Here is a 25,013-nt window from a genome sequence, read left to right as displayed (position 1 = left end):
GTCTTGCGGTGACCCTCTGGTTAAACCACCACTCTCCCTGGGCAGAGAGTTGCCCTTTGATCTGGTCAGACGTTGGCCCCCCTTTACCCTCTCCGAGAGGATTTAACGGCGTTGAACCAGCCCGTGAAGCCAGGCCGACTCGTTTAACCCTCTGTGCTGTCACTAGCCATTGCTAACCTTTTGAGCTTTTCCACCCCCACCCCTCCACCCTCGTCCTTTCACACTCTCTCCCTCACCCTACCTGGGTGTGTCCGATCTGATGGCTGGGCACTCTGCTGTTGGGAATACACCCTCTCCATGGAAAGGGGTACAAAGGTCTAACCTCCATCAACCCTGAGGGCGTTTCACACATGAGCAACACGAGGTTGGGGAGGCTCCTGCGACTTGGCCGTTACGTCAGACCCCACTCGTCTCCCCCTTTACGAAGAGGTGTCTGGAAAGATTCACGCTTCCCTGGTCACCCCATCGTAGCTCACCCCACTGTCCCATCGTGGCCCTCAGACTCAGGCTTGCGTTTCTGGAGAGATTGGCCAACTACATTTCTGGCAGTCATTGTCCAGCAAGGCCTTGGCCTACCTCCCTGTGCCCAGCCAGTACGCGGCTGCTTCACTACCTGCCTGGACCATTCTGACCCTGGGGATTTCTCTCCCTTTCTGAGTGAAATGGACAGGCAAGGACAGAAGTCTTCCGAGGGGCCTGTTCTGTTCCTGTTGGTTGCTGAGCCTGTAGGAGTCGCTGGGTTCCTGACAGTGAGGGAGCAGGCAGACAGGAGAAATGCGGCCCATCTCCCCCTCCCTCCCCCCTCACTTTCCAATTGGCAGAGCTCAGCACCATCAAAGGGGGGAGTTCAGGCCCCAGGCCAAGAGCCTCATGTGGAAAGCCTGGAGTTTAACGCACTTTTCCATGGAGTGTTTGTGTCAGTCATTCAAATCAGCTCCAGGCCAACGAGGCCAGCTCGGGGGGTGTGAGGTAAATCCAGCCGGTGACACCAAATCATTCACGTGGATCGCACCTCCCCACTCTCTGTGTAAGGTGGTTTCTCCTGGGTTTATTAGCCACAAATTCTCAGGGCTAGGCCTTGGGCCCACTTTATCCTTGGTCGAGGGTCGTGTAGCATAGCACTGGGACCATGGCTGCAGCTCCACCCCCAGCCCTGGAGTCTCGTCGGCAGTGGGAGTACCTCCAGGAGGAATCCAGAAAGCACCGCCAGCTCACGTTTTGAGGGCCTGGGTTCAAATCCCTTCATTGGAACTGGCTGAGCTTTCAGTTCAACGAATTGATTTCAAGTCAGGGATTGAAAGCTGCTGTTAGGAACGGTGATGGTGTTGCTTCGCGATTTGTGGTAGAAACCCATCGGGGTCATTAGTGTCCTTTTATAAAGGCCAACAGCTCTCATTTCCCAGGTCTGGCCTACATCTGACGCCAGGCTCATGACATTGGATCTAACACACTCTGGGCAGGCAATGCCAGCTGACTCAGTACCACACACATTGCATCAAAGATAAAGGATGCTGGCTGGTGCTGGGCAAGATGGGCAGAATTGCTAAATGTGACCCATGTGGGGTCACAGTGTTCCCAGTGAGCTGTACATCCCAGTGAGCTGTTTATCCCAGTGTTCCCAGTGAGCTGTATATCCCAGTGAGCTGTATATCCCAGTGTTCCCAGTGAGCTGTATATCCTAGTGAGCTGTATATCCCAGTGAGCTGTATATCCCAGTGTTCCCAGTGAGCTGTATATCCCAGTGAGCTGTATATCCCAGTGAGCTGTTTATCCCAGTGTTCCCAGTGAGCTGTATATCCTAGTGAGCTGTATATCCCAGTGAGCTGTATATCCCAGTGAGCTGTTTATCCCAGTGTTCCCAGTGAGCTGTATATCCCAGTGAGCTGTACATCCCAGTGAGCTGTTTATCCCAGTGTTCCCAGTGAGCTGTATATCCCAGTGAGCTGTATATCCCAGTGTTCCCAGTGAGCTGTATATCCTAGTGAGCTGTATATCCCAGTGAGCTGTATATCCCAGTGTTCCCAGTGAGCTGTATATCCCAGTGAGCTGTATATCCCAGTGAGCTGTTTATCCCAGTGTTCCCAGTGAGCTGTATATCCTAGTGAGCTGTATATCCCAGTGTTCCCAGTGAGCTGTATATCCTAGTGAGCTGTATATCCCAGTGTTCCCAGTGAGCTGTATATCCTAGTGAGCTGTATATCCCAGTGTTCCCAGTGAGCTGTATATCCCAGTGAGCTGTTTATCCCAGTGAGCTGTATATCCCAGTGTTCCCAGTGAGCTGTTTATCCCAGTGAGCTGTATATCCCAGTGTTCCCAGTGAGCTGTTTATCCCAGTGAGCTGTATATCCCAGTGTTCCCAGTGAGCTGTATATCCCAGTGAGCTGTATATCCCAGTGTTCCCAGTGAGCTGTTTATCCCAGTGAGCTGTATATCCCAGTGTTCCCAGTGTTCCCAGTGAATGAGGAGTGTGACACTGTAAGGGTGATCTGAGTGGTACAATGACGGGAGTGTTTCAGTGATGGACTGTGACAGTGATCAGTGGGTATTGGTTGATTTCCCACCATCTGTTTGTAGAGCTGGTGTTGTTGGGATTCACTGCAGCTTCCCAATCCCTAAGTGTCGTGTGCGCTATCATATGGCAGTGGGATGAGACAAGAAGCGGTTTTAAAATGTTAGTGCTTTAATTATTTCATCCTGAAGTCCCGTGGAGCACCTCTGTGCTGGTATTGCTGTCATTATGTTTGCTCCGATTCACTGTCCGATGTTAAAGACATTTCCGTAAGCTCACAGTCGCTATGGAACCGAGAGTGGGCTGAGACTCTGACCCCTGGCTCCTAGGTCATTGAGGAAGGGAGATGTGGAATAATCCACTCCTCACCCTTACAGGGGAATGGCCAGGCTGGGTCCCAGATTTAACCCTGATCCCGACAGGGCCTTCACCTCGATGTCAGGTTTGTGTCTGCTCCGAACGATCGATGTTAGGAGTTCAAAGAAAGAATCGAAGGACTGCAGGTGGGCTGGAAATCAGAGACAAGAACAGAAATCACTGGGGGCTAAAAAAAGGCCCAGCAGCCTCTGTGGAGGGAGAGTTAGTGTTTCGGGTCCAGTGCCCAAAACATTCACTCTCTCTCTCTCTCTCTCTCTCTCTCTCTCCACAGAGGCTGACTGGAGCTGCTGACTTTTCCCAGCTATTTCTCTTCTTGTTTGAGATCCCTTGAGAATATGGGGGTGAGCTACCTTCTTGAACCACTGCAGTCCTTTGGAGTGTAACGACACCCACCACACCCTTAGGGAGGGAATTCCAGGATCCGGAGCCAGCCGCAGTGAAGGAACGGCGATATATTTCCACGTCAGGATGGTGAAGCGACTTGGAGGGGAACTTGAAGGGGGTGGTGTTCCCATGTACCTGCTGTCCTTGTCCTTCGAGATGGAAGGGGTCGTGGGTTTGGAAGGTGCTGCCTGAGGATCTTTGGTGAATTCCTGCAGTGCATCTTGTAGATGGGACACACTGCTGTTACTGAGTGTCGGTGGGGGGAGGGAGGGGATGCTTGTGGATGTGGTGCCCATCAAACGGGTTGCTTTCTCCTGGATGGTGTCAAACTTGTTGCTGGGGCTGCCCCTATCCTGGGGAAGTGAGGAGTAATCCATCCCACTTCTGACTTGTGCCCTGTAGATGCTGGGAAGACCTTGGGGAGTCAAGAGGGGAGTGACTCACTGCAAAGTTCCGAGCCTCTGGCCTGCCCTTGAAGGCGCTGGGTTTATATGACGAGTTCAGTTCAGTTTCTGGTCAATGGAAACCCCCAGGATGTTGATATTGAGTTTGAGGAAACAAAATGGTAGATTTCCATTTGAACTGAGTGAGCATGATCTGACTCAAACCCCTGAAACCATCGCCAACGCGGGGAGTGGCCTTGTGAAAACGGCTGCACCAATCAGTCAGGATTCCTGGGGAGAGTTTCGGGGACGTCAGGGCTGGATTTTATGTTTCTCAGCAGCGTGAAGGAGACGGCGAGAAAAACGAGTTCCCGTCATGCTCCCCATCTCAGTCCCGTCAGGTGAGGATGGCCAACTGGAGGCCAGTGCCTGGGGAATCGGCCAATTGGAGATGTGACTGCAGGCTCCACAGCCAATCAGAAGTCAAGGCCAGGGCATCTTATGGCAGAGGAGTTAAACGCTGAGCAAGACGTCAGTTATGGCTACAATTCTAAAGGCCTCCCAACTCTGGGCTTTGAACCTGCCTTTATTTCTTTGTCAATGAAAGCCTCAAACAGCTAATTAATGGATCTAAAAAAATCCCACAGGCCCTCTCTCCTTCATCAGAGGAATACAAAGCTTTTCTTTCTCATGTGTATTACTCATTCCCAAAGAGTCCCCCATCTGACACTCAGTCTGAATGAAGAGCCATAGTAATTGGAGCACAATAGCTTAGTCATCCTCTGGCTCTAAAATGGTGGATAGGCGACCAAGTTTGGCTCCCCCCCCCCCCCCACCCACCCATCCCCCGCCTCCCCACCCATCCCCCGCCTCTTGCAATTCCTGAAGGATTCCTTAATCTCGGAGGATCGCATTGAACTGACCTCATCACATCCCAATTTAGGGTTCGTTGTTTCAGGTGCGGTGCCTGGAAACACCACCCCCATCCCATCTCAGAGACATCATTCACGATTAATGATGGTGTGAGGGGGGGGGGAGGGGAGAGGGGGGGAGGGGAGAGATTGTCAGTCCCAGGTTGAACCTGTCCATTCCTCATCGGGAGTGGCATAGGAGGAGTGTGAGGAGATTCGTCAGAGAGGACGTCTGAGAAAGCTGTCCCAATATGGGGTAGGCCCACGTCCAAACAGGAAGAGGCCCCTCAGTCACCTTTAACCCCTTCTCCGTCAATTAAGGAAGTTTGAGTGATAAGGGGAGGCTGAAGAAGCTGGGCCTTTTTCCCCCCAGAGTGTCAGAGGCTGAGGGGGCAACCTTATAAAACCATGAGGGGGTGTGGATGGGGTGAATAGCCAAGGCCTACTCCCTGGAGTGGGCGAGTTTAGAGGGCGTAGGTTTAAGGTGAGAGGGGAAAGGATTGAAACAGACCTGAGGGGCCAACTTTTTCATACGGTGGGTGGTGTGTGTATGGAACGAGCTGCCAGAGGAAGTGGTGGAGGCTGGTACAATGACAGCATTTCAAAGGCATCTGGACAGAGACATGGATAGGACAGGTTTGGAGGGATATGGGCCCGGCACAGGCAAATGGGGCTAGTTCAGTTTGGGGAAATCCAGCCAGCATGGACAGGCTGGGCTGAAGGGTCTGTTTCTGTGCTGTATGATGAATTGGATTGTGGAAGATTTGTTCGTCCACCTGCTTTTGTCACATCGATCCTTTTAAAAACAAAATAGCATCAACAGAACGATCCTGGGGAGATCTATCTGTTTGAAAACGAAGTTATCGATGAGGAGAGATTTCTGGAATTAAAATCCAGACCCGTCCCAAAGAAAACTGCCCAGAGTCTGAAACAGTTGCCCCTCTGCCGGCCTTGGCTTCACCTCTTCCATGTTCGGAGCATAACGGGGAGCTCTGTAAGCATCTGCGTTGGGCCTTTGCAGTGGTCCAGACCCCAGACGCCCTGTAAAACAGTCAGGCAGGCACTAATGAAGCTGCCCAGTGTCAGGGACACTGATGGATCGTCAGTAATGAGCACTTTAACACAGCGTGAGAGTGAGTAGGCTGCTGTCGAGACAGGGAGAACAAGCCAGGACCACGCTAACAGACGGATGTCACAGCTAAAAGTGGCAGGGCCTCCATTGTTCACGGTTACATCATCGTCAGGAGGAGAGTTTGACGAGGAACTACCTCGCTGGGTGTCCTTGCGCTTAGTGTTCTGTCGATTGGCGTTCCCTCGGGACAGACTCCAGTCCTGGTTATCATTCACACTCACCCTCGTGTGAACCATTCTGTTTCTGATGCTCTCAGGAGGGGTTCACCCACAAGCACTCATTTGGAGTGTCATTCTGATGCTGTTCATCACCGAAGCCCGACACTGCAGAATGAGGCCTATCGCGTCCTCGGCAGCCTCTGAAGAGCATCCCACCCATTACCCCTGCATTTCCCCTGGCTCAGGGACGTGAGGGAGCTTTGGCAAATAGAGTTGAGGAAAGTCCAAAGGGATTTTATAAATACATGACGGACAAAAGGGTAACGAGGGAGAGAACAGGGCCCCTCAAATATCAGCAAGGCTGCCTTTATGTGGAACAGCAGGAGATACCAAATGAGTATTTTGCATATTGTTTACTGTGGAAAAGGATATGGAAGATATAGAATGTAGGGAAATAGATGGTGACATCTTGTAAAATGTCCAGACTACAGAGGAGGAAGTGCTGGATGTCTTAAAATGCATAAAGGTGGATAAATCCCCAGGACCTGATCAGGTGTATCCTAGAACTCTGTGGGAAGCTAGAGAAGTGATGGGTCTCTTGCTGAGATATTTGTATCATTGATAGTCACAGGTGAGGTGCCGGAAGACTGGAGGTTGGCAAACGTGGTACCACTGTTTAAGAAGGGTGGTAAGGACAAGCCAGGGAACTATAGACCAGTGAGCCTGACCTCGGTGGTGGGCAAGTTGTTGGAGGGAATCCTGAGGGACAGGATGTACATGTGTTTGGAAAGGCAAGGACTGATTAGGGATAGTCAACATGGGTTTGTGTGTGGGAAATCATGTCTCACAAACTTGATTGAGTTTTTTGATGAAGTAACAAAGAGGATTGATGAGAGCAGAGCAGTAGGTGTGATCTATATGGACTTCAGTAAGGCGTTCAACAAGGTTCCGCATGGGAGACTGAATAGCAAGGTTAGATCTCACGGAATACAGGGAGAACTAGCCATTTGGATACAAAACTGGCTCAAAGGTAGAAGGCAGAGGGTGGTGATGGAGGGTTGTTTTTCAGACTGGAGGCCTGTGACCAGTGGAGTGCCACAAGGATCGGTGCTGGGTCCTCTACTTTTTGTCATTTGCATAAATGATTTGGATGCGAGCATAAGAGGTACAGTTAGTAAGTTTGCAGATGACACCAAAATTGGAGGTGTAGTGGACAGTGAAGAGGGTTATCTCAGATTACAACAGGATCTGGACCAGATGGACCAATGGGCTGAGAAGTGGCAGATGGAGTTTAATTCAGATAAATGTGAGGTGCTGCATTTTGGGAAAGCAAATCTTAGCAGGACTTATACACTTAATGGTAAGGTCCTAGGGAGTGTTGCTGAACAAAGAGACCTTGGAGTGCAGGTTCATAGCTCCTTGAAAGTGGAGTCACAGGTAGATAGGATAGTGAAGGCTGCGTTTGGTATGCTTTCCTTTATTGGTCAGAGTATTGAGTACAGGAGTTGGAAGGTCATGTTGCGGCTATACAGGACATTGGTTAGACCACTGTTGGAATATTGTGTGCAATTCTGGTCTCCTTCCTATCGGAAAGATGTTGTGAAACTTGAAAGGGATCAGAAAAGATTTACAAGGATGTTGCCAGGGTTGGAGGGTCTGAGCTACAGGGAGAGGCTGAACAGGCTGGGGTTGTTTTCCCTGGAGCGTCGGAGGCTGAGGGGTGACCTTATAGAGGTTTACAAAATTATGAGGGGCATGAATAGGGTAAATAGACAAAGTCTTTTCCCTGGGGTCGGGGGAGTCCAGAACTAGAGGGGCATAGGTTTAGGGTGAGAGGGGAAAGATATAAAAGAGACCTAAGGGGCAACTTTTTCATGCAGAGGGTGGTACGTGTATGGAATGAGCTGCCAGAGGATGTGGTGGAGGCTGGTACAATTACAACATTTAAGAGACATTTGGATGGTATATGAATACAAAAGGCTTGGGTCAAGTGCTGGCAAACACAACTAGTTTCATTATAGGATATCCGGTCGGCATGGACGGGTTGGACTGAGGAGCTGGTATCCAAGCTATACATCTCTATGACTGTCTAACCTGCACATCCCTGAACACTACGGGCAATTTAGCATGGCCAAACCTCACCTCTACATCTTTGTGACTGTGGGAGGAAACCCACACAGACACGGGGAGAATGTGCAAACCCCACACAGAGAGTCGCCCGAGGGTGGGATCGAACCTGGGACCCTGGTGCTGTGAGGCAGTGGTGCTAACCACTGAGCCACCGTGCTGCCTATAAAGGGACGTGGTAGCGTTAGGACCGACTGTTCTCTTGTGATCATGGTTTTGTCGATTGCGATGCAGTGGGTGACACTCACACCTCGGGGTGTTGTGGGATCCTTCCCAACTTCAGGACTCTGGCCCCAAATCCAGGCTGACACTGCGGTGGTAGAGCTGAGGAAGCACCCCTCTATCAGAAGCATCGACTTTCACACTGGATTTAACACCTGGGGGGGGGTGCTCTGTCTGCCCACTCATCTGGATGGAAGCCCTGATGAAGGGCTTTTGTCCGAAACGTCGATTTCGCTGCTCGTTGGATGCTGCCTGAAGTGCTGTGCTCTTCCAGCACCACTAATCCAGTGGATGGAAGTTAATTCCAGGGCACTGTTTCAAAGGACGTCCTGGTCAATAGCTATCCCTCAATCAGCATTGTCAGAAGAACAGATTGTCTGTTCAGGATCATTTTGGGGGAGTTTGATGACCACAGATTAGCTGCTGTCTTTGCCACATGACCGTAGTGCCGATATCTCACTGGCCCTTTGAGATATTCGGTGGTTGTGAAAGGGTATGTGCAAATCTTTTCTTTCAGGTGATAGTTGTCAGTAACCAGGCCCACAGTAAGGTTCCTTCCTTATTTTTTTGCCCCATGCCACAGTCTGTTCCCTGCCTTCGCCCCACACCCCCTGCTCGGTCTCTGTTCACTCAGAGACATCTCGGACTCTCGGCGAATGCTTCACTGGGTGATACCTGCTTCCCTCTCGCCAAGCAGGTAACAGTGAGCCCGTGAAAACACGGCCGGCCATGCTTATTAATTTACCATGGGTTCCCATGGGAACAAAAGGTTGAGTCAGGAGGAGCTGTGGGTCATTTCCACGACTGACGCAGCCCCCCCCTGTTCAAAGTCCTGGATAACTGGAGGCAAGCCCAAAGGTAAATTGGAAAGGTTAAAACCCAGATTAACACAGCTCAGCGCAGAGACTATAATTACCTGTGCTGCTCACTCGTGTGTCATCAGACAAACTTGAGGAAGAAAGGACTGTGTTTTCTAAAATAAAAGAACTGCTGGAAACAAAAGCAGAGGTTGCTGGAGAAACTCTGCAAAATCTGCAGAGAGAGAGAGAGAGAGAGAGGCCCTGGCTCAGAACAGACTTCATTTTATGATGTTTGGTCTACTTCAGCAAGGCCCCAAAGTGTTCGCAGCTGTTGAAGAGTAGTATAGCCTGTGTTTGTAAGGAATGCAGCAGTTACTTTGCACATAGCAGGATTCCACAACAAGGCTGTTGTAATGACCAGATAACGTGTTCGTTGTGATGTTAGTTGAGGGATAAATGCCCCTACTCCTCTCGGAAATAATGCCATGAGATTACTGAAATCCACTTGAGGGGGCATCAGTTTAATGCCCCACATCTGAGCACTGGCACCACAACTGTTGCTCCTTCTTCAGGGACTGGGTTCTGGCTGAGCCAACGACAAACCCTTTCGTTTCTCGAACCGTCACAGCCCGCTTCACAGGACGTCAAGGGAGCCGACAGCTCTGCGAAAACCCTGAAATTTTTTTTCACGTAGGAGACTGAGCTGCTCCATTGACTTCCTTTTCATGGCTGAGTGAGTGGCATCCGATTAACTGTGCCCAATATCACACTACCCCTTCTCGGGGAAACATTGACCAAAGCAGAACATGGTGTTCCAAGTGTGATCTCACAGCAGCTTTATAAAGTGCCAGTGTTACTTCCTTACGAGAGTGGTGTGTCGTAGTCCCACTTACTTACATACCCTGAGGCTCTGTTTACCTTGGCTACCCCTACCACCCAGTCAGCCACTTCTGAGGTCCGACGTGCGAGTTTGCCAGATCGGAACTCCTGCTCCCTGCTATTGAATGCTTAACTTAAACTGTAGATAAACAGGCCCACTTCAAATACACTGAGAGAGCTGCCTCCGAGGGGTGAGAATGGCAGGCCATTACGGAAACTGCCACAGTTTTAATTTCCATTGAATCCCCACAGTGTGGAAGCTGGCCATTTGGCCCATCGAATCTGCAGCCACCTTCTGAAGGGCAGCCCAGCCAATAGCCCTGCATTTCCCATGGCTAACCCAGCTAGCCTGCACATCTCTGGATAGCGCGTGACAATTTAGGATGGCCAGATTTTTTTTCTCTTTATTCACTGGATGAGGGCATCGCGAGCTAAGGGTCAACCACGTCGCTGTGGGGCTGGAGTCACGTGCAGGTCAGACCAGGTCAGACCAGCCGTTTCCTTCCCTGAAGGACATTAGTGATCCAGATGAGGTTTTTGAACAATGGATTTATGGTCATCATTAGATGATTCATTCACCTATTCACCTAAGCCATTCTCCTTTGGACTGATGAAGGGCTTTTGCCCGAAACGTCGATTCTCCTGCTCCTCGGATGCTGCCTGACCTGCTGTGCTTTTCCAGCACCACTCTCTGATCTTCTTCATTATCCTGTCTACCTGGGTCTCCACTTTCAAGGAGCTGTGAACTTGTTCTACCATCCCGTGTAATGGGGTCAGGATTACTGAGGGCAGGAGGGGTGATAATTACCATCCGTGTTACCTTTGCCCGAACATCGATCCCATCATTCATTGCCATCTTGCTTTCGAGCCATCGCATTAATTCACTGACAATCAGAGGCATTCACTACCCTGGCTAACCTAACTCTCACAGAGCTTCAACGATTGTCTCTTTATTCATTGTGCAGAGTGGAAATTCTCCGATGGGCCCTCCTGCCATGTATTAGCTGCAGCGTTTGGGTTTTTAGATTAGATTAGATTACTTACAGTGTGGAAACAGACCCTTCGGCCCAACAAGTCCACACTGACCCGCTGAATCGCAACCCACCCAGACTCTTTCCCCTCCATTTACCCCTTCACCTAACACTACGGGCAATTTAGCATGGCCGATTCACCTAACCTGCACATCTTTGGACTGTGCGAGGAAACTGGAGCACCCGGAGGAAACCCACGCAGACACGGGGAGAACGTGCAAACTCCACACAGTCAGTCGCCTGAGGTGGGAATTGAACCCGGGGTCTCTGGCGCTGTGCGGCAGCAGTGCTAACCACTGTGCCACCGTGCGGGTTGTCCGGACAGTCCCCAGTGCAGTCCCATCATCGTCAGTGTCACCATATGCAGACGTAGCCGCTGGTTGCTTTCATTCTTGGCATTGCCAAAGGACAAAGAAAATCTACAGCCCAGGAACAGGCCCTTCGGCCCGGCCAGCCTGAGCAAACGGTCAGATCAGAAACACTGCCGCACACTCAGTTAAAACCCGATCCCTCAGCTTCTGCCCTCTTGTGGAAGTAATTTGCCAGGCATGCCAGGGGTTTATCCACCAGAATAGACTGGCAAGAGCTCTGTTGTCCCCCCCGGTGAACTGAAATGTGTGTTTGCATTGATAAGGTGCAGGGTATCATTGAAGGACTGAGACAATGTGTTTCCATACCGATACAACCGAGATTCTTCATGGATCCAAGTTCAAAGTGTGTTGGACTGCCCCACGTGTTCAGTGGGGGCTGTATAAACACAGGTATCATATTTGTGTTACTTCCCATCTTTCGATTGCAAAGTGCTGAGGGGACGTCCACGCAGGGCTGGGCACAGATGCAGTGAAATAACATTGAGTCTGAGTTCCTGTATTTATACAGGCACGCATCACTCTGAGACAGAACGCTAACAATAATGTTTTATTGAAAGGGGTTACTTCAGCTCAGTTTCTTCTTGGACTGAAGAGAAACCAGGTCTTTATTTCCAAACTATGGAAACTTCAGCCGTGCTGCTGTGATTGGAATGTGTGATAAAGCCAATAAAGCTTAATGTATTCCCATTCCAGTGAGTATAGTGAGGAACAGGCTGTGCCCAGGCAGAACAGGGTGAGGACAGGCTGTAACTGTGTCGATGATTATACAGAGTCAGGAGTCTCCCTTCTAACATTCCTTTACCTTCATAGAAAGCCTCACGAGATGCTCCGAGATCAGAAACGGTGTGATAAGCATTGGGTGTTACTCCGTGAGGACGCAGCCTCACACATTGGTGCGTCTGTGTCCTGTCCCCAAGATCCAGCCTGAAGGCAGTGCACAGCAGTGACCTTCCTACCCATTCAGGGGTTTGCTGTAACATGGCCCACTCCAGCTCACTGTGTTTGTGGTGTGCTCTGCTGGTTTTTAGGAGCAGCGGGCCGACCAAAACACAGAGAGTAGCAATCACCAAAAATCTGCTGCTGATCCGATGAGTGTTCGTCCACAAGTCAAAGACGAATAGAGTTGTTGCATTCTTTGATTTGGGAATCTCTGAGGCTGAGTATAGATACTGTCCTGTCATCGTGCTTGTTCCCCTACAGCTAAGTCTGAATCACTTACACTAATTGGAACCAGGTCTGTCTGAATGGGGAGAAATATCATCTAAAGAGCAGCACAGTGGCTCAGTGGTTAGCACTGCTGCCTCCCAGCACCAGGGTCCCAGGTTCGATCCCAGCCTTGGGTGACTGTGTCTGTGTGGGTGTGCTCTGGTTTCCTCCCAGAGTCCAAAGATGGATGGACCATGGTAAACTGCCCACAGTGTCCAGGGATGAGCAGGCTAGGGATTGGGTCAGGGTCTGGGTGGGGCATTCTGCAGAGGGTTGCTGTGGGCTCGATGGGCCAAATGGCCTCATCCCACACTGGAGTGATTCTGTGATGTCTTGGTGTGTTTAACCAAAGTATGTTGTGCACGTCTCTAGTTACACCCGGTGTGTGTCTCTGTTGTCTGACATGCTTTTCCCTCTGCGGTGTCTCTGGGTATAACAAACGAGTCTGTACAGTGTGACACGCCTGGTGAGAGGGGCTGAGATTGTAGGGGTGGAGCCCTGAGGGTGCTGCTGGAGGTGTGTAAGAGCTCAGGGTGGTGGGAGGGGGGTGCTCTGGTCCTGTGGGAGCAGGTAACTGTTAAGGCAGGAGCACTGCAGTTGTATCCCTGGAGGGTGTGGCTGCCTCTGAACCTGTCACTCCAAAGTTTCAGCTCACGGTCCTGATCACAAACTTGGGAAACCTTGCTGGATAGTGTTGTCCCAATGAGCTCCTTTAGTGTCCCACGTCAATGGCCCCTCAATCACCTCCTATCGTCTACTCAATAACAGTGAGGCATGGGAAGTGTGGATTCTCCCGATTCCGAGATTCCGAGATAAGAAGGCCTTGCTGAGTGGCCTTCCTGAGCGTTTATCGTGTCCGTTATTAGCGATAAGAATTGCAGTGTCAGGCAGAAACCTTTTCCGGAGGATGGCATTGTTCCCAGGGGCTGCCAGGACAGTGGAAGCAAGTGATACATCAGGGTGTGCTCCCTCAATGTCCCTGAGGGCTACTCTTCCTGATCATTCCCTGTAAAGGCCTAACCTCAGGCCATGCCAACATCCCCCCCCCCCACCCCCATCCTCCCAAAACCTGTGGGCCACTGCTCTGCACCCGAGTGGGGCCACACTTCAGCTGGGCGACCTCTGACCTTGCGCTTGACGAACACGCAGCGCCAAGAAAACCTGAGCACGTTCCCTTCAGAGAGTCTCATACCCCGTGCCCCCTTCATATTCAAAACGGCTTCATTCAGATAATTGAGGTTCACTCTTACCACCAAGCGGTCAGGAGCAGAGGGCGTTAGAAGCTTCCTTCCTCGCTGGGAGTATACCGTCTCGGAGAAACTCGGTTTGCAGCTCCATCCAACTGTTAAGTCTTCCTGTCAGCAGTCACATTCGGAATCGAGTCACCAAAATTGGAACAACCTTGGATTTTACTCTGCCGGGCTCTGGTGTGGATGAACCTGGGCAAGAACTAATAGGCTGTGAGGAAAATGGACTCTTTTTGAAAGAAATTTATTGGAACACCTCTCCGTGTTAATTGGGGACAGGGCAAAGGGGCTGTTCAACTGAAACTCAGGAATTGTGCTGTAAAATATCACTTTGAGTCATAGAGTCATACAGTATGGGACCCTTAGTAATAAAGATACTACTGACCCAGAGTCATGGAGATGTACAGTATGGAAACAGACCCTTCAGCCCAATTCAGCCATGCTAACCAATTAATCTAGACCCACCTGCCAGCACCCGGCCCATATCCCTCCAAACCCTTCCTATTCATATACCCATCCAAATGCCTCTTAAATGTTGTAATTGTACCAGCCTCCACCACATCCTCTGGCAGCTCATTCCATACACGTACCACCCTCTGTGTGAAAAAGTTGCCCCTTAGGTCTCTTTTATATCTTTCCCCTCTCACCCTAAACCTATGCCCCTCTAGTTCTGGACTCACCGACCCCAGGGAAAATACTTTGTCTATTTACCCTATCCTTGCCCCTCATAATTTTGTAAACCTCTATAAGGTCACCCCTCAGCCTCCGACGCTCCAGGGAAAACAGCCCCAACCTGTTCAGCCTCTCCCTGTAGCTCAGACCCTCCAACCCTGGCAACATCCTTGTAAATCTTTTCTGAACCCTTTCAAGTTTCACAACATCTTTCCGATAGGAAGGAGACCAGAATTGCACGCAATATTCCAACAGTGGCCTAACCAATGTCCTGTACAGCCGCAACATGACCTCCCAACTCCTGTACTCAATACTCTGACCTATAAAGGAAAGCATACCAAACGCTGCTTTTGGTACCCTATATACCACTTCCAAAGAGCTATGAGCCGGCACTTTCTTTGTTCAGCAACACTCCCCAGGACCTTGCCATTAAGTGTCTAAGTCCTGCCCTGATTTGCCCAAACGAAATGAAACATCTCACATGTATTTAAATTAAGCTCCATGTGCCAGCCCTTGGACCATTGGCCCACCTGATACTGTGAGCCTTCCTCAGAACTGAAGTTAACTCTGATCTCTCTCCACAGATGCTGCCAAACCTGCTGAGCTTTTCCAGCAATTTCTGGTTTTGTTTCTGAGTTCCACTACCCATGGTCCACTCGATTTTTAATCCTTATTTCGGTTCCCGTTCCCTCAGTTGAAGATCTGTGAGTCTCTCGTATTATCAAGTTCCTTATTTGATCAATCCCATAATAACATATTGGTTAGCATTGCTGCCTTCAAGCGCCAAGGACACGGGTTCGATTCCAGCCTCAGGCAACCATCTGTGTGGAGTTTGCACATTCTCCCTGTGTCTGTGTAGGTTTCCTCTGGGTTTCCTCCCACAGTCCAAAGATGTGCAGGTTAGGGTGGATTGGCCATGGGAAATTGTCCGCAGTGTCCAGGGATGTTCGGATTTGTAAGCTGCATTAGCTGGGTTAGCCATAGTTTAAATGGGTTATGGGGATAGGGTGGATTTGGATGAGCTGTTCTTGGGAGGGTTGGATGCAGACTGATGGGCAGACTGGCCAGGCCACAGTTGGAGTTTCGTGCGCAGTTTTGGGCCCCATATCTCCGGAAGGATATACAGGCCCTGAAGTGTGTTCAGAGGAGGTTCACACGAATGGTCCCAGGGCTGAAAAGCTTAACTTTGTGAGGAATGCTTGAGGCCTCTGGGTTTCTACTTGATGGGGTTTAGAAGGATGAGGGAGGATACCATAATACTGAATGGCCTGGACAGAGTAGATGTTGGGAAGATACCTCCATTGGTAGGAGAGACCAGGACCCAAGGGCACAGCCTTAGAGTAAAGGGAAGACCTTTTAGAACAGAGATAAGGAGAAATGTCTTCAGCCAGAGAGCGAGGAATCTGTAGAATTCACTGTCACAGAAGGATGTGGAGGCCAGGGTCGTTGAGTATATTTAAGATGGAGATAGATTGGTTCTTGATTGTCAAGGGGATCAAGGGTTACAGGGAGAAAGTGGGAGAATGGGGTTAAGAAACGTATCAGCCATGATTGGATGGTGGGGCAGACTAAATGGGCTGAATGGCCTAATTTCTGCTCCAATGTCTTCTGGTCTTATGGGCTAAATGGCCTCTGTTTGCATGTGTATCATTGACCCATAATGGGATCAGGTTCCTGTGGTTCCTTCGTGTGCTCCCTTTGTAAGTCTCCACCCCCCACTGACCCCGTGCTGTAGGGTAACCCCAACCTGGAGGGGTAGGAAGGGAAAGAGGTTCTCTCAGGCTCCTTCCCACCAGCCAGCCCCCTTCACACAGGGCGAGTGCTCATAATGGCCTTCTGTTTCACAGCCCCATTCCCCCTCCTGTCCCTCCCTCAGGAGGGTGGCTTCAATTAGCTACCCTTCGCGAGGCCAATTTGATGTGGTTTCGGGATGAGTTGGACAAAAAGCTAGGTTGACCAACGCTAGCTCCTTGAGTACAGCCTACCTTTTCAATACCGCGCACTCTTTCTCGAGCGACTAAGCTGTGGGAACGTTCTGTTCCCAGGACATGAATTCCCTTTGAAATTGGGCAGAGAGGTTTTTAATGGCTGTTTTTACAGAAAAATATGAAAGCTCCTCAAGCCCAGGGTTAAGATCAAGGCCTGTACAGTAGTAGCAAAACAGAAGTTCTCAGAAGGGGGCATGTGTAGACAGCAAGGACGTTAAATTAGATCCAGAGAGCCAAAGTTTAAAAATAATAACGTGGGGCTGTACAGCTTTTCGTTAGATGTGCCAGTCAGTTATTGGAAACAGAAGGTAGTGTAGTCCTTGATTAGGCCCATCACAAGCCTGAGTGATGGGCCAAGTGGGAGTTCAGTGCAGGCATCTCACGGTGTGATCTATTCTCTGGTCAAACACATACAAATGTGTCGATTTGGGCCCTTCCAACGCAAATATTTTTAGTGGCGCCTTGCTGTCGTTGAACGTTCCCTCGTAAAACAACCCCAAAGCCAGCAGGACAGGGCAGCAGCTGCTCTCTGAGGCTATGTCTGTCAGTGCAGACACTTCGGCCGTGGTGTTACATAAAAGGGCTGCAGGATCCCACAGAGCGTACGGATAGACTTCGGTTTTCCCTCATGTTTGAAAATGCCAAGTGGGCTTTGACGACGCGGAAGAGAAAAAAAGAGCACAAGAACAGTGCGTAAGATGCTCCACTTTGCCAGAACGTGGCCAACGATGTTGACAGCTTATAGCTGGTAACCCAATCCGATTCTGAACTACCCAATCACCCATGCACTGACTCCATCTACACTTGCCACTGCCTTGGGAAAGCAGCCGACAGCATTAAAGGCCCCTCCCATCCTGGTTGTACTCTCTTCCGTTGGGCAGAAGGTATAGAAATTTGAATACACATACAAACAGATTCAAGAACAGCTTCTTCCCCGCTGTTATCAGGCTTTTGAGTGGACCTCCTGAATGTTAATTCTGATCTCTCTCTCTCTCTGCGGCGGTAACACTGTATTTTGCACTCTGTTCTGCCACCCCGATGCGCTTTGGATGGTACGAGGTGTCTGTAGAGCGTGCAAACCAGCACTTTTCACTGTATCTCGGTACGCGTGACAATGGTAAATCAAACCCAACCCCTTCACTCTGTAGAGCCTTGCAGTAGGTGTGTGTGGTGATCTTGGCTGACGTTGGGTGGCATTTAGCTGACGTTGATGCAGCCCATAGCAACAGGGAACCATGGTGATCAGTCCCCCCTTCCCCCACCCAGCCAAACTCCCAACTCGATGCCTTTGGAAGGCAGTGGGCTACTGATGTGGGATTCCCAGCCACTGGCGATGGGGGAGCTCAGTGCTGAACAGCTGGATGCCATGTTCTTGAACGTACTGCGATGGAGTGTGGGAGGGGCCAAGGCATTCACTTGAGGCCCTCCTGCAAACGGTGTCAGGTTTATCTGTGGTGTCTTGGGGGTGGGGGGTGGGGGTTGGGGGGAATATCCCTTATCAGGGTCCCTCCCTAATTCTTGGGCCTCTGGTGAATGCCTTACTGACGGCTTAGTAACTGATCCCAGCTGGCAGGGCTTCTGTTGAAGGGGGTCCTGAATCCTTGGGAAAGCCCCACAGCTGACTCACACACCCCTGAAGGCTTCCCCCAAGGGGCTGATGCTAAACCACTCCTCCTCCCCGTTTCCAGGGTAGCCCTGGATTCCACAGGGAACCCACGGGCTTCATTGCTCCCCCTCTTCCTGGCCCATCTGAAAGCCTACCCCCTCCACCTTCACTCGAAGAATAAGAGTGAGGGACTCGTGGCTTCTTTGTCATGAAGATTATGTGGTGAGCTGTGTCTCTCACTCCCCTTTGCAGGAGCCCAAAGGAACATTGAAGCTTCTCCCAGCCCGAGCCCCTGAGCTCATTCCTCCCTCTGGCTGGTCTCCCCTTGTTCCCTCTCTGAGCTCGACTCGGACCTGCTCTCCATTAAGCTGCTGATCACCAAACTCTCCCTCCTGGCCCCCAGCCTTGGCTGGTATTGTTCACGGCTCTCTCCCTCTCTCTGAGCTAACGGGCGTCTCCCCTTTAAATCTCTATTCGTCTCGGAGGAAAAAGACCATGATCCCACGATCCGAGCAAAATGAATGGTCTATCTCCAAGGTCTTTGAAGATGCTGTAGCCTCCCTAATCTGCCCTCTGAGGTTCGACCCCACAGCCACACCGTCACTGCGTTCATCCGTAAGGTGACTGGTTCCTTCTGCCTTTGGCAATTAAATTCACCTTCCGCCTACATTCAACCATCTGTAACTTGAAGCAATCCAAACACCCACGGCCTGTGACTTGACTTGAGCCCAGTCCAGTTCCCTGAATGCTCCCTGCTTGCTGATCGGAGTAGCCCTTATCCCAAGGTTTGCGAGAATGACCTCTGTTCCTCTGCCAAATCTCTGTTGTGCTGAAATATTTGCTGAGTTGGAACTGTGACTGTGAGTGTGAATTTCCTCACACACTCTTCAATGGGCTTTGGGTCCTCACTCCAATCCATCGTTGGGACGGGGTAGTCTAAGGGGGTTCCCTCTCCTCAGCATGCAATTTGAGAAATTGGGGAATTACTGGGGAAACCACGTCGGTCTGCACAGGTTAGTATTTACGTGGGCTTTCTGGAGCACCCCAGGCTCTCAGCTGGACGGAACCACAACCTGTGTAAGGGTGGTAGGGTGACAGTGGGTGGGTGTGTAAGGGTGGGAGGGTGACAGTGGGTGTGTAAGGGTGGGAGGGTGACAGTGGGTGGGTGTGTAAGGGTGGGAGGGTGACAGTGGGTGGGTGTGTAAGGGTGGGAGGGTGACAGTGGGTGGGTGTGTAAGGGTGGGAGGGTGACAGTGGGTGGGTGTGTAAGGGTGTGAGGATAACAGTGGGTGTGTAAGGGTGGGAGGGTGAGAGTGGGTGGGTGGGTAAAGGTGTGAGGGTGACAGTGGGTGTGTAAGGGTGGGAGGGTGACTGTGGGTGGGTGTGTAAGGGTGGGAGGGTGAGAGCGGGTGGGTGTGTGAGTGTGTGAGGGTGAGAGTGGGTGGGTGTGTGAGGGTGGGAGGGTGAGAGTGGGTGGGTGTGTAAGGGTGGGAGGGTGAGAGCGGGTGGGTGTGTGAGTGTGTGAGGGTGAGAGTGGGTGGGTGTGTGAGGGTGGGAGGGTGAGAGTGGGTGGGTGTGTGAGGGTGGGAGGGTGACAGTGACGAGCTGTTACACTCTCTCACTGATTCCTGTAGCTGCGAACACTTCCTTTAGATTTATGAACCAATGTTTTGAAATAGTGTAACTGATTGAATACTTGGGGCTGTCACAGGCGGTTTGTTCGTTTTTCTTCCGATTTCCATTGTCTGATCAGCCTCGGTAATGCAGCCCCCTTTGGCCTGCTCGTTGCTATGGTTACAGGAGCCTGGGCCTTGCCTTCGATGGTAATGTGAAGGTATTTGAGCGTGTGACTGTGTCTCTGCTGTGATGCTAACCCCAGCGTTCACATCTCCTTCCTGTTCCTTTCTCCTTCTCTGGACAGAGGCCAACTGTGGAATTTGGTCCCTCGGGCCCGACCTGACACACATCATGATCAAACAGGAGCCGAACCCATTGCCAGAGCCCTGCCATGTCTCACCACCGACACAGATATCAGCTCTCTCTGGAGAACACATGACCTCTGCTCCACCATCAAACACCACAGACAATCTGGTACGTCTCAACTTGGGAAGGGAGGGGGCTTCATGATTCCTGTCACACTCACAGGTTAAAAGACAGCCTTGTGATGACCACCTTCGGCTAGGCCCAACATGTCTCCCTCTCAGCAAAGCTGCAATATCCTTAAGTCTCATCCTGTCACCTCATTCTATAATATCCCTGCTCCATTATACAGTCATCCCTTGACTTGTGCCGACAGGGTCAGGTGTATTAAACAGTCGTAATGTTGGTCCTACTGTCGGGACAGGGCTGTCATACAGTCAGACCGTCTGTCTCCACTTTGGAGTGGGTGCACCACCCCCCTGTCCTATAGGTTCCCCACTCACGTCGGAAGGACACCACTCATCTCATTGGACGCTGATGTGGGAATGGGAGCTGAGTGTTGGTGCTGGTGTGTGGTCAGCAGCTCTCCACACAGCCTGACGTGCTGTGTTTGATGAGGAACATTGATCTGCTGGACAGTAATGGGCCGTTCTCTGAGAACCCCTGGTCTGCTCCCCTCCACTGGGGGGGGGGGGGGGGGGGGTCCAAGTGACCCCCTTGGGTGAAAGACGGGTCACTGGGAAGATCAGGTGCCGATGCCCTACGTACGACAGCAGGCCGGTGAATCTGCCTGTCCCCTCGGGTCCTCAGGTAATGTTTTGGTGCTGGCTAACCATAACAGATGGTTCGAGGTTGGGAAAGGTTGGTGTGCAAAGGGGTCCGCGTGAATAAGACTTGACAGGCAAACACTGGAAGCAATTAGGAAGGAAAGTGGCTGATGGTCGTTGTTCCAAGAGGACTTGGTGTAGGGATATTAAAGAGAGCATTGCTGAGTATTTTGGTCTCTATCTAAGAAAGGATATACTTGCTATTCAGAAAGTGCAGAGAACATTCACTAAGCTGATACCAGGAATGGTGGGCCTCTCAGATGAGGAGAGATTGGGTTGCCTGGGCTGTATTCTCTGGAGCTTAGAGGGTGACAAGGGATTTGATTGAAGCAAATAGTATTCTAACAGAGTGAGTCAGACTGGATGCAGGGAGAATGGTTTCCCTGGCTGGGGAGTCTAGATGAGGAGACGCAGTCTCAGGATGTGGGGTCGACCATGTAGAGCTGGGACTGAGGAATTTCTCTACCACAGACACGACAAGAAAGAGAGAGCTCCACTTCTCAATGTGAGAAGCATCCAGGAGGATGGGGGAGAAAGCAAGAGGAGAATGGGGTAGAGGACCAGCCGTGAGCACGTTGAATGGTGGAGACCAATGGGCCCAGTGGCCTCCTCCTTCTCCTAGTTACTGTGTTTAGAAGGGAAAGGGAGGGACAGTAAGGCAGAAGCTAACGTTATCTGTGAGGTGGGGCTGACCAACTGGTGCATGGCTTTAATCCTCACCCCAGCATTTATTCTTTTCTTCACAGGCCCAGACTGAACCAAGCACAGTGCCTCACATCAAAGTCGAACCCAAAGATCTCAATCAGTTCCTCAGTGTCCACACAGGTAGGGAGTGAGAGCCTGGATGGCAACGAGGGATGGACATGAGGTTCTGACTCGTCACTCAGATGGACATGATAGACCCCCCCCCCCGCTTTTCGGAGGGATTGGGGAATTGTGGGCCTAGGCCCACTCCTGGTCAGCCCACAGTGTGTCAGTAGGCTATCCTGGGAGCAGAGTGCAGCAATGGTGGGTGTGACTAATGGTGCCAACCCTGGCTGGATATACAGCTACAGCTTTCATTGCATGAAGTCCCATCTCCAACCACACCAACTCCCCCCGATGTCCCATTTGCTTCCATCTACAATTGACCATATGAACCATATCTCTAAAGGCAGGCCTTCCCCATGGGAATGGGAAAGGCTAAGTTGGCAAGATGTCAGTCCGTCTGCAGTGGGCTCCTGCTCTCTCTCTCACACACACTCCCCTCGCTCTCACACTACTGCCCTCGGCCAAGGTATCACCACAGTTTCCAAACCTCCAAACGGTGTCGCGGTGGGAATATGTTTGGGAAGCATTCCCTACGAAATCCCACCCTGACTCAAACATGGTGCAGATCCATCTCCGAACTGCCCTCAGAGTCAGGGGGAGGTGGGGGGGGAGGGGGGGGGCTACAACACGAGGTATTGATTTCCCCAGCTTTGGAAAAATGGAGCGCAAATTCTAATCCCTCCATCCACCCCTGAGCCCTGGAATCCTCGTCAAAGCAATCTAACAATCAAACAAGTTCGGTGTGCCCTCCGGGACAGTGCGCTGCCGTTAAATACACATCGTTGGGCAGAACTGGAGAAGTCTCATCGCTGTTCCCAACCCCTGGTTAATCATTTACTGAAGGACTTACAGCCCATGTAAATTCCAGAGTTCTGTCTCTCAGTCTCTCCTCCTACTGGCTATTGATCACTGTTTGTAACCACTCGAGTCCCGGCAATGACCTGTTGTGAATGCAAGAGTCTGAGACGGTTAATACTCAGGAATGCCATAACCACTGCTGACACCATACCAGACTGGCTGGGAGAGCAGTTTAGGATCTCTTCCTTAAAGTCTCTGTAATAACATCCATCAGATTAATTCAATTGTATCGAGACACATAGAAAGTGAGTGTAGGGATAGGCCATTCAGCCCTTTCAGCCTGCTGCACCATTCAATATGGCTGACCATCTATTTCAGTTCCCCTGTTCACCCCAAACCGTTGGAGTGCTACATCCCCAAAGAACTATATTCCATCTCCTCCATAAACACATTGCATGTTTCAGACCCTATGGTGGTGATTCCACAGGCTCAGCACTCTAAAGGCATCTGGATGGGTCTGTGAAGAGGAAGGGTTTGGAGGGATATGGGCCAAGTGCTGGCAAATGGGACTAGATTAGGTTGGGATATCTGGTCAGCATGGACGGGTTGGACCGAAGGGTCTGTTTCCGTGCTGTTATAGCTCCATGACTCTCTGAGTGAAGGAATTTCTCCTCATCTCAGTCCTCATCGGCCTACCCTGTATTGTTAGCCCGTCTCCCCCCGGTTCCACTACTCAATAAGCGAAGATAAGAGCTCCTTCTTATTAGAACGATTCAGGTCAAACCACCGTCAACAACATTAAGCCAAAGAGTTCCTACCCTGACAGGGGATGGGGACAGTGAGTCTGCCCTATACTACGATGACCTTTGATGAACATTGATCCTCCGTTAGCTCCCACCAGCTGCACTCAGCAGAGAGTCAGCGAAGGCCTCAGGCCTCTATACCTGAGCATAGCTCCCAGGCAAGGCTCAGTCTTTGACAGTGCCAAGTAACCCTGAGACTCCTGTGGGCTTTCCCACCCTCCCCAGTGCCTGGCTTTGGCTGAAGGTGAAGGGGCACATGGCGATGCTCTTGCCAACTGGGCTGGAGCACACCAGGCCTGCACCTTCGCACATTGCCCTGCAGTACAGCCTCCCAGTTGGGGTCTGGCGCATGGGCCTCCCTATGAGGTCATCTGTTCCGGATTGTTCCCAGCCGTGACTGAGGAATTCAGCTCCATCCTGCCCCTGCTGAAAGAATACCACCCGTGCAGATAGAAGTTGACAATGGGTGGTATGGTGGCTCAGTGGTTAGCACTGCTGCCTCCCAGCACCAGGGTCCCAGGTTCGATCCCAGCCTTGGGCGACTGTCTGTGTGGAGTTTGCACATTCTCCCCGTGTCTGCGTGGGTTTCCTCCCCCAGTTCAAACGATGTGCAGGTTAGGGTGGATCAGCCATGCTAAATTGCCTATATTGTCCAGGGGTGTGTTGGCTAGGTGGGTTAGCCATGGGACGTACAGGGGTTGGATGCTCTTTGGAGGGTCGGTGTGGACTCGATGGGTTGAATGGCCTCTTCCCACACTGCAGGGATTCGATGGTCAGAGAGCTGTGGCTGAAACTCCTCAGTGAGGTGCCAGCAGATGTCTGACTGTGGGGCGGAAACCCCGTGGGTCTGGGTGGGGGATTGGGTGGTGGGGAGACAATGGGGGGGGGTAGAGGGGAGCGATGGGTGTCCGGTGGCTGTGGGGGGGGGGGGGGGGGGAAGGGCCTCGTGTTTCTCTATCTGCTCTGCTCCGTGCCATGTCCTTCACTTCGGAACGTGGAGCTGATATAAATTCTGACCGTCACAAGGGACATGTCTTGTGGGATGGGCACAGCTTTGTAGAAAGTGTGGGGGTGGGAACACCTGGCAAAAGCAGGGGATTTACGCCCCCCCCCACCTTGTGCTTTCTGTCCCAGAGCCTGGATTCTGTGCTCCCTATAGGAACGCAGGAATGTAAGGACTAGGAGCAGGAGTAGGCCATCTGGCCCTTTGAGCCTACTCCATCATTCAATAAGATCATGGCTGATCTGTTCGTGGACTCAGCGCCACCCACCCGCCCGCCCTCTCACCGTAAACTTTAATTCCTGTATTGTTCAACCTTCTGGGTGAAAAGTTCCTTCTCAATTCAGTCCTAAATCTGCTCCCTCTCATTGAGGCTATGCTTTCTTGTCCTAGTTTCACCCTCCAGTGAAAACATCCTCTCTACTTCTACCTTATCTATTCCTTTCATTAATTTTATATGTTTCCATAAGATCCTCCCTCATTCTTCTAAATTCCAATGAATATAATCCCAATTGACTCAGTCTCTCCTCATATGCCAACCCCCTTAACTCCGGAAGCAACCTAATGAACCTCCTCTGTACCCCCTCCAGTGCCAGTACGTCATTTCTCAAGTGAGGAGATCAAATCAACGCACAGTACTCTAGATGTAGCCTCATCAGCATCCTGTACAGCTACAACATAACCTTTTAAACTCAATCTCTTTAGCAATTAAGGATAAAATTCCATTTGCCTTTTTAATTACCTGTTGCACCTGCAGACCAACCTTCTGTGATTCATGCACAAGGACACCCTGGTCCTACTGCACAGCAGCACGCTGCAATTTCTGACCACTCAAGTAATCGTCGTTTTTA

General features: G+C 51.0%; 1 protein-coding gene across 1 annotated transcript in view; it reads left to right on the top strand.

Moving 5' to 3' along the window:
- The window catches only part of creb3l1 (cAMP responsive element binding protein 3-like 1), a 401,215-nt gene that overhangs the window by 333,437 nt on the left and 42,765 nt on the right, over nucleotides 1-25,013 (top strand). Inside the window, exons 3-4 of the mRNA XM_072591792.1 lie at nucleotides 19,926-20,095; nucleotides 21,498-21,576. Of these exons, the coding sequence (XP_072447893.1) occupies nucleotides 19,926-20,095; nucleotides 21,498-21,576 (249 nt within the window). The remainder of the gene's footprint in view (nucleotides 1-19,925; nucleotides 20,096-21,497; nucleotides 21,577-25,013) is intronic.

Source organism: Chiloscyllium punctatum, chromosome 22 (genome assembly GCF_047496795.1).
Source record: "Chiloscyllium punctatum isolate Juve2018m chromosome 22, sChiPun1.3, whole genome shotgun sequence".
Taxonomy (NCBI): domain Eukaryota; kingdom Metazoa; phylum Chordata; class Chondrichthyes; order Orectolobiformes; family Hemiscylliidae; genus Chiloscyllium; species Chiloscyllium punctatum.
This window is presented reverse-complemented; position numbering and strand designations above follow the sequence as displayed.